We start from the raw sequence: 10,336 nt of genomic DNA, 5'->3' as shown, positions 1-10,336 counted from the left end.
TATATATATATATATATAAATTGTAAATGCAAAAATAAAAACAAAAACACAAAGGATTCTGCGGTACACGTGTTTCAAGCTTCATAGTTTTATAGTTGTTACATCATATGTGTGTGTGTGTGTGTGTGTGTATATATATATATTAAAATATTAAAACATTATAAGAAGTAAAGTTAGTACTTACTCATTTTCGTCGTTATCAAAGCAAATTTCCTTATCCAAGAGTTCATAATCCTTCCCGTGAACAGCGGTGCCGTCCACAGAATGGAATGGGACTTTAACAAGCCCACGAGCCCCTGATGTACGAATAATGCGAACTTCCACTTCTCCGCTTGATTCAGTAACATACATTTCCTTTTCCTCGATTTGAAATATACCTGGATGATCATCATCCAAAATCATTACAGTGGCTAAGAAGGGATTGGCCAGTTGGGCTTTTGCTTCCGCTTGACCACTCTCAAATAATCCCTGAGAGTCGCCGACTCGAAGATTGCTTAAACGAATGTAAAAATGTTCGTCCTCTTCAAAAATGTCATCGTCAATAATGGAAATTGGGAATTGTTTGTGAGTTTCCATAGGATAAAAGACAAGAGTACCTTCAGCGTATACATAGTCAGAACCGGCATTTGCTGTACCATCTTCAGTCTTGTAGTCCACATAGAGGGTCTTGCTTAAGTCCCCACCTTCCCTGGTAACAGTACCATAAAATGTACCGACATTTTCCATGACAGTGTAATGTCCAGGATCAAAGCAAACCTTTGTTATTTCATCTTCAGGTTTCTGGTCAGTTGTCGAAGAAAGCTGCATGCTAGTTTGTGTCTTAGCCTTCTTGATAATATTACCACCACCTGTCAATTTTCTAGTAGCCTGGATTCGATAGAAAGCACGACTCTTCGGGCCCCGATTTACAGCTTCGGCTTCAGCCATGTCTTCAAGAGTTTTCATGTCCAATGTTGGATTTTTTTTTCTCATTTCACGAAGAATTTCAATGTACTCTCGACGATGCTGCTCAAATTCACGAACATCGGTTTCTTCTGAGTCAAGTCCTTTGAAAGCTACATCTTCTCCGAGGTGGTTTGCTTTGCCATCAGCATTCTCGGCATCCAAACCTTCACATTGGATTACAACTCCCTTTTGTTTGCTAGCCCGGTATTTTTTGGAAATAAATTTGTTTAATAATTTCCTATCAGCAACATATGCTGTAACCACAGTGGCTGGGAAAAAAAGGAATGTTAGTATGGCTTCCCAAACTTCAACAATTCCATAGGATATAACAGATAGAATAAAATATAGCCAGAGATAGGCGAAAACACTCCAGATGGACGTGATGAAAAACACCGAAAGATGTTTAATACTCCTACTTTCCCCATTTGGAATGACCTCAATACAAATGGCAGTGATTATAAACAAGTTGAAAGCAGCGCTTCCAACAATTGTACTAGGTCCAAGATCTCCGGCCTTGAAGTTCTGACCACAAATTTCAATGACCGACAACATAATTTCAGGAGCCGAAGAACCGAGTGCCATCAAGGTCAGATTGGATACGGTTTCATTCCAGATTCTCACGCTGACTATCGTTGTAGTACCATCCGGCTTTTTAACGGTAACGTCTTTCTCTTTGGAAGTAATTACTTCAATGGATGCCATGAACCGATCAGCAATGATGGAAACACCAAGAAAAAGGTAGACCATGAGGACAAAATAGATGATGGCTCTGGCGATTTTATCCCCAAGACTAAGATTACCTGTTGGCTCCCAGCGGGGAATAATAAGGCCATTTCTACAGGGATCCGAGAAAGTATTGCAGGTGTCGTTAAAATCCTGTATTGCAGATTCCGAGACGACGATACATGTCTGGAAAAAAATACCAATCAGCAACAATGGAAAAGTCCATTTCTTCGATAATAATGATAATATATCCATGGTGAACGACGTGTGTTAGTTTTCGATAGTTGATTCAAGACGATAAGAAACTTTTCAATGTAAATATAATTCCTTACTTGGTAGATACTGTGAACTTTGTTTCGTTTTCTTTTAACAAAAAATCCGGGTTATCAATAAATAATTTTTTTTTTCCAAAGTTATGAAATTTCCAAGAATTCCGAAAGTGCACGTAATGATAAAAGGAAAATCTTAAATCACTTATGTAGTTAAACCCAACAATATGAACAATATATAAATATATGTATATATATTATACACTCATACACATCATATGTGTATCATCTTTTTTATCCCCTGTTTGCATATTTCATGTGCGCGCAAGCATACGTAGGTATATATACATATATTTGTATATATACAATCACACTTTATACTACTAAACTTCTATGCAATTAACACACACAAAAATATATGAAGATATATAAATTACATATTTACAAACACCGCGACAAAATAAATAGATAAGAGAGAGACAGAAATACAAAGTAAAAGGAAAAAAATCAACAAAGCTATCAACTATATGTATTTACACTATACACAAACATAATATATATACACACACGTACTCATACACACTAATTATCGACAACTAGAGAAAGCAAGCTTGTTTTTGTAAAAAAGGTGTGAATGCTGCTAAACATACATGTTTATAAACGTGTATGTATGCCTTACCACACGGCATCACAGAGAACATGTGAGTCAAAGACTGACTTCTGCACAGAAAAGAGAAAGAGAAAAAGAAAGTGAGGAAAAGAGAATAAGAAAAAAAGCAGCGAGGTAGGAGGTAGAGGAGGAGTAGAAATAAGATAGATGGAGGGAGGGCATAGAACAGTAGCGAGAACGAAACAGCAACAAGCAACAGCTACACTCTACACACTCACTATTACGAGTGAGAGAATCAGAGAGGGAAAGAGTAGGAGTAAGAGCTATACTTACAATGAGAGAAAAGGGGCAAGAGATACAAACACGCACACTTAAACACACACACAAATATTATACATACATGGGAGAGAAAGAGGTATTCGCACAGAGGGTGATTGAGAGTGAGGGAGAAAGTGGGAGAGGGGCTGTTCACATTATATAAGTGATAGATACGAGGGAAGCTTATACACACGATTCATAGAGAGGAGATAAAGTTATACAGAATATGAGTGAGTGAGTGAGTGAGTGAGTGAGAGAGAAGTGGTAAAACTACACTAACATACAGAGAAATAGGGAGAGAGAGAGAGTAGAGGGAAGAGCTATACTCACTGAGTGAGAGAGAGGACGAGCTATACATACACACGCTAACGCATACAGGTGTACAAGCATAACGAACCTTACATATAAATATTTTCCGCTCAACACCTTTCGGTTTCCACTTACAAAAATGGTGTTAATATAAAGATGAAGATGGTGTAAATAAATAAATCACTCCGGTTAGCTTTTTCGTTCCTTAATATATCGAAATTGTTGCGTCGCTGGACACTGTTATAATATATGTATAATATAGTTACTTAAAAGAACAATATTATTTAATCCTTTACTTCGAAGAGGTGTTGTTTCGTTTGTTCAGCTTTAAAATTCATATATTATGTATTTTTCGTAAGTTTTGTTGTCTTTTTCGTTTTTACTAGTTGGCTTTTCAAAGTTCATTTGTTTTTTTTTTTTTCAGTTTTCTTTGACTTATGTAAAATAGAAAATATATATATTTTCGTTAGTTAGTTATTTTTTTATTTATGAATATATTTTCAAAAACATTCCACGAGAAACGAAGATAGACAGTGAAAGAGAGAGCAATTTAGAGAAATATATATTTTCTTAGCTATTTGCGGTTGTGGTTTGTTCTCAATGTGGTAGTGGAACTTATAATGGCATTATCTTTTCTTTCTGTGATGTTTCTGTTCTATTATTAAGAAACGGCTGTTATTGAAAAGAGTATCATTTACTCTTTGTCACTCATCCTTGCCTTTCTATATATATATAAATATATATTGTCAGTCCGCGTTTTATTATCTGATGCCGGCACACACTCAGTTATAATACTAACAAACAAATGCAGATATATGTATATACGCACGTAAATATACATAAATATACGCATGTAAATAAATGTACATATGTGTGTGTGTGTGTGTATATATATATATGTGTGAGTGTATATATATATATATATATATATATATATAAAGTATATTACTGTCAGAGTGACAATTCTTTCGTATTATGTACAATTTTATACGTATGTCTTACCAAATATTAAATTCCCCTACGACCGTTATTTTAACCGTTTCTTTCTCTACGTAGTTTGAATTTTTTTTTATCACTTTACAATTATATATAAATATATGTCCTTCTTGGTCTTTTTTTTTTGTGTGTGTGTAGGTCTTTTTCACCCAGGAAATAGGGTGTCTGAAAAAAAAAAGTTGTTCTGTCCGTTCTCTTTTAGCACGGAGAAGCGTTTTATTGAGAGGTTTTCTCGCTCTCCACTTTCACCAATGTAGTAATATTTCCTTTCGCTTCCTCTTCATCTAATTGTCTTCTTCCTTAATGCACTACTATTTCTTTCTCTTTCTCTTTCACTTTCGTTCTCTCTCACTCTCTCTCTCTGTATTGACCTCAATACATCTTACCTACCTCATTTTCTGCCACCACTTTTCTTTCTTTCTCATCCTAGTTTCTCCTCATCTCAGTCATCGTCTTTCTTTCACTCATTCTTTTCCTCTCATTATTGATATCAATACTCACACTGTTCTTCCTCTCATTCTCTCTTTCTACATTTTCTTTCTTATTCGTTCTTTACTTTTCTCCTATCCCTGTCTTTCTCACTCATTTCATGACCTCAATAGTATCTCTCTCTCCAGTTTCTCTTCTGTGATTATCCCCACTCTCTTTCCTATACTGATTAGCTCTCTTTTTCTCCTCTCTCTTTCTCGCGCTTTTCTACCACTGTTTTTTTCTTCTCTATCTTTAATCTATTCACTCTACTGTTCCTTATCTCATCTTTCTTTACTGAATTCGCCCAGTTCTCTTTCTTTTTACATCTCTCTTCTGATACTCACTTTTCTGTTTCGCTTCACTTCTATCATGTGTCTGCGCTATCCATTCACTTCTCTCTCTCTCTCTCTGTATATATATATATATATATATATATATATATATATATATATATATATATACACACACGCACACACACGTTACTAGATCTTAATGTCTTTTTCTAACCATTTCTCTTTCACATTATCAGTGTTTCTTATTCTCGTTAATTCACTGTTTCTTTTTCCTCTCTCTTTCCCCCTCTCATTCTCTCTCTAACACACACACACACATACACATACACACTCATTGCTTCCCTGCTATGTCTCTGCTTCTCCATCTCGCTCTTGTTTGTTTCTGCTGTGCATTCTAGTTAGAGTATTTTTGGGGTTCTTTTTTCAAGAGCTTTTTCATTCTTCGTTTTTTTTTTTCAGTCGATATTGATTTATTTTTGACTGGGCACGAAGCCAGTTTTTTGAGAGGGAACGTTTATAATCGATTAATCTACAGACTTGCAGTGTATTACTGGTATCATTGCCTGTTGAAAACGAAAGGCTAAGATGACACTGGGAATAAATATGTATTTATGCTTTTCCCTCCTCTCTTCAAACAATATCCTACTTCAAATGACTAATCGTATTTTGTTTTCTGTCACTCTTATCACACACACACACATACACACACACACACACACACACACACACGCGCGAAATCTCTATTTCTTTTTATTAACTTTTTTGCTTATCCAACACTGCTTGCATAGCACTACCATTATCAAAAGTAATCCTTAAAAAATGCAGTAGGGTGTAATTTGAAATATATTTAGCTGCTATTTCTTGCTACTCGACCGATAAACTAAATGATATTCTTTTATCGGCTTTTTACAATACTTGCTGTATTGTTGAATTGCTCTGATCGAGCAGTTCTATGCTCAAAAACTTTCTTGTCGTGATAATTCCATCTTTTACTTTGCCCACAACCACATCGGCAAATGTATTCTCTTTTTTCTCAGATGACAAGAGTTTTTGAGAGCAATTTGCCTAATCTTGCAGGTTTATTGACTACGGAGAACAGTCGTGGTCACAACTGCGGCAAGCAGGGCTTTCTAAATGTCAGGCTCAACGAAATATCTTTTTTTTTCTTTTACTTTTTTCAATCATTTCACTGCGGCCATGCTGGAGTATCGTCTTAAAGGGTTTTAGTCGAACAAATCGACCGCAAGGACTTATTTTTTAAAGCCTGGTACTTATAATATTAGTCCGTTTTGCCGAACTACTAAGTTAAGAAGGCGTAAAAACCAACACCGGTTGTCCAACGATGGTGGTACACAAACACACATACCGCTACCAAATCCGCTCACAAAGCTTTGGTCGGCCCGAGGCTACAGTAAAAGACACTTGCCCAAGGTGTTACACAGTGGGACTGAACCCGGAACCACACAGCCACACCCTGCGCCTATTATCTTGATTTTTTTTTTTAATACTGCAATTCGCCTGATGGTGAGCCATGTCTTGCTTCTTGAAAAATGTTGTGTATGCTTGGCGTAGAAGATTGCTGCATCACTGTATGATTCCAGCGTGAGTCACTCCCACCACTTATCGGCTCTCATGAAATATAAAAGTATTCAATAGAATGACTGGGGGAAATTACCTAAGAACGGTTACTATATGAAAAGCAGACGTACACTTTTAAATCAGTCTTCAATAGATCGCATCGGTGAAGTCATGTGGCTTGGTGGTTAGGAGTGTTCGGCTCATCATCGTAAGATCGTGAATTCGGTTTCTGGACTTGGCGGCTTGTTATATGTTTAAGTAGGACCTTTCATTCATGTTTCGCTGGATGAAGGATGGGAGAACCGAGAAAATGTCTATATCTGCTCACGACTGTATTAGGCATCTAAGAAAAATTAGCGAAAACATGAATGCCGACTGTCTAAGGGATAATGTCAAATTTCTGCCACTCGAAGTTTTTCAAATTTTCACCATATTATTTTGGCGAAGATAAAGAATACGCACACCTGGTGTTTAGGGTTAGGATTAAGGTTAGGATTACGCCGAAAACGAGTAGTGTGCATATTCTTTACTTCCGTCAGTATTTTTTTCAGAAATGTAGTTCCGATGTAATTTAACATGTTGATGACGAAAACTGCATTTTTTTTTTTTCGTTAAAAAGAAGTTACAGGCATTTAAAATTATGTAATTTTAGCCAATTGAAGCTTCGATTGCCGAATATACCGAAAGTTGTGACTGTCCCCATGAGAACAGCACACATGTTAGAAATAGCAGCCAAATCTTCCTTAAACTACACTATAACTTCATAACTGGACGACACATGGTACCACATCCACATTAAAGTCAATTTCTCAGGAGATTGACGAGAAAGCAAACCCTATCCCATGAGAAACACTGCCAGCTCTTTTGTTAACATATTTCTGTTGAAATATATTGCTTTCGTTTCAAGTAATTTTGAAAATAGTATCTAAATTTTGTCAGTTGATTTCCCGACGTTCTCGGTAGTTTCCGGAGATTTATCAATTTTATATATCCAGCTTCTCACGTCTAACCTACAATGTCATATATATAAATGGAACAAAAACGCAATAGAGGGCATTAAAACGTTCGTACAGGCAGACGATACAAAGGCACGTTCGGTAATCTCGAGCAGCTGGAAGACTTAACCGAACGTGTACATGCATTTATAAAATATCTTTGTCGTTTTGACCATAAATCAATATGAAATTTTGGTATTAGGTTTTAATTTAGATCACTCTAAAACAGAAAGTTGATATTACAGAATCAGACGTGGTTTCGGGTGGTTTGGTATCAAAGGGACCTAGCCATTTTAAGAAGAAAAAAAAGTAAATAAAGGAATAAGAAAGAAAAAAAAAAATATTGGATAATGTTATCAGGACGCTATGGCTATCCTCAGAATACCTCTGCTCATGTCTTTTCAGTCAGTGCTAACAACAACGAAATTCATACTTATCGCCGCTCTAATAAGAATCAGTTGATATGAGAATATATCTCTCTACATGTCAATATATCGACAAGATATTGACAGTCATATATTTTTGCTAATGCAGTAAGAGTGAAGAAGAGACGAATATCAGCTCAGTTCTGTTTATTTTTAAAAATTATTTTTGTTTTTACCTGCACTGGAATACTGAGAGCTTTTGCGTTAGCAAACCTCACAGAGTGAGCACTCTTCAAGTTTAAGTCCTCAGCATGGTTCCTTTTTCCGGTGATAGCCGTTTCACCTTCATTTACATTGCTAGTTTGTAGGTGTCCATAACGAAATCCTTTCGTCAACGAATGTGTAACCTTTTTAACTCCTTTAAACGCATAATTATTTCTTTTATAGGCACAAGGCCAGAAATTTGCGGGGAGGGGGTAAGTCGATTACAACGACCCGAGTGCGTAACTGGTACTGGATCTTGTTCAAAACGGGGACACCAGTATTTTCTTAACGAAACACTTTGAAACTTGGGACACTGGTAGAATGTGTCATATAAAACATCTTTTTCTCTTAGTCTTCTTAACAAAAAAACGTACATCGCAAGTTATTTCATGTTAAAGTTGTCGTATTTCTGTAATTTCAACCAATCACTGACATCCATTCAACCGTAAAAATTAAGTGCTGGCTACGTAAACAAACGATTCGCGGCGGTGATAAAATTATTATTTCCTTATCAAAAAATGGCTGAAGCATATTGGCAGTAGCTAATAAACCTTTCTATTATAGGCACAAGGCCTGGTTTTTGAAGGAAGGAGCAAGTCAATTAGGGTTAGGGAAAACGAACACACGTGTGTTGCCTCTGAATATTTTTATTATGATCACGAAGGATCGAAAACACAGATGGGTACAATACAGGACAAACAAATGAACAAAATGTGCGAGTTTTATGATTTTTTTAAAAATTACGATTGTCTTTTTTAAAAATTACGATTGTCTTTTTTAAAAATTACGATAGTCTTTATATGTACAATATATGTTCATTGACTTTTTTTTTTTCCTCTTTCAATTATACAGGCATACATATGCGTATACACACACACACATCCATACACACATACATATATATATATATATATATATATATATATATATATATACATGCATACACATATACACACATATATATACACCCACACATACATATACATACATACACACACATATCCATACCTACACATACACACGCATATACCTAAACACGTATATAAAATAACAAAAAGATTGGGTTTTTCAACCCGGCAGCCTATAAGGCCCAGCAGCTTGCCTTTTATTATTTTCGATGATTAATTTGGGTGACTTACACCCACCTTTTTCACCACTTCCTTCAATCTCTGCTCATATACTCTGGCTGACAGGGTTCTCTTTTCCAGCCCTATCTTGCTCTTCAGATGGTATTTGAAGTAATTCAGCAATCCAGGGCCGGACATGTAGGACCCTGTCCCCAAACCTTCCATTCTTGTCCTCCATATGCACTCTTTCAATACTGCTACCGTACAGAAAAAGCAAGCCTCACCTTCCTTTGAGAGTCCAGTTGGCGGTATCATCTTTATCATAGACCCAGCCGACAGCTGTACTCGTCCCAGATGCGACAACACGTGTTCTACATAAATTATCAAGCTGGAGAGCTGCCGACAATGTACAAAAGCGTGTAGAACAGTTTCACTGTCCCGCTCGCATCTTGGACATGTCGGTGGCACTGCTAAACCATGCCTGGATAACTTCTCGCGAACAGGTAGAGCATTCCTGTAACACTGCCAAGTCAGAGATTTTTGGAAATTATCCATGTACTCCGACTTGAAGGTTTTACTAAACAGTGCAGTAAGTTGGTTCTCGTCGAACCCCAGAGCCTCTCCTAGGACGTCATCGTTTTTGCCCTCCACTAGCCCTCTGTAGAACACCGAGGTGGTATTCCCGCAGCCAGCCTTGCCCGTCTTGTGGATAAACCAGAGTGCCTGACGGCACTCCTTCTGCTATAAAGTCAAATTACGTCTTTTAATGAGACCGGGTTTAAATCTTTCCAGCGAGGCCGGTCGCGGCAAGAACTCCTCCGCCAACGGACTCCACACCTTATCACCTTCCAGGTGGCACCAGAGATGTCTCAGCCTCAACGCATGTCTGCGCATCATTAGCCAGGGCATCCCCAAACCACCCTTTAGCGGTTCCTGGCAGCACACGGAGCGCCTCACAAGTGGCTTTCCCCCCCTCCACAAAAAGCGGAAGAGGAGTCTTACCAGCTTGTTTAGCCAACAATCGGGGCAAGGCACAACGGACAGGCGGTAGGTGATTACAGATGCTATAAACACCTGCACCACCTCCACTCTACCCTTCAAGGACAGAAACCTTTCGGACCACTTCCGAACTA

The 10,336-nt window shown here is 37.3% G+C and overlaps 1 protein-coding gene across 1 annotated transcript in view; it reads right to left on the bottom strand.

The window, feature by feature from the left end:
* LOC106882176 (sodium/calcium exchanger 1) overlaps window positions 1–4,554 on the bottom strand; it is a 307,427-nt gene extending 302,873 nt beyond the window's left edge. The window contains exon 1 of the mRNA XM_089354024.1: window positions 185–4,554. Within this exon, the coding sequence (XP_089210150.1) occupies window positions 185–1,923 (1,739 nt within the window). The 5' untranslated portion in view covers window positions 1,924–4,554. The remainder of the gene's footprint in view (window positions 1–184) is intronic.
* Between the last annotated feature and the right edge of the window lie 5,782 nt (window positions 4,555–10,336).

The sequence above is a fragment of the Octopus bimaculoides genome, chromosome 6, assembly GCF_046866305.1.
Source record: "Octopus bimaculoides isolate indiv1 chromosome 6, ASM4686630v1, whole genome shotgun sequence".
Lineage (NCBI taxonomy): Eukaryota > Metazoa > Mollusca > Cephalopoda > Octopoda > Octopodidae > Octopus > Octopus bimaculoides.
The sequence above is the reverse complement of the archived record's forward strand: the minus strand, read 5'-3'. Positions and strand labels throughout refer to the sequence as shown.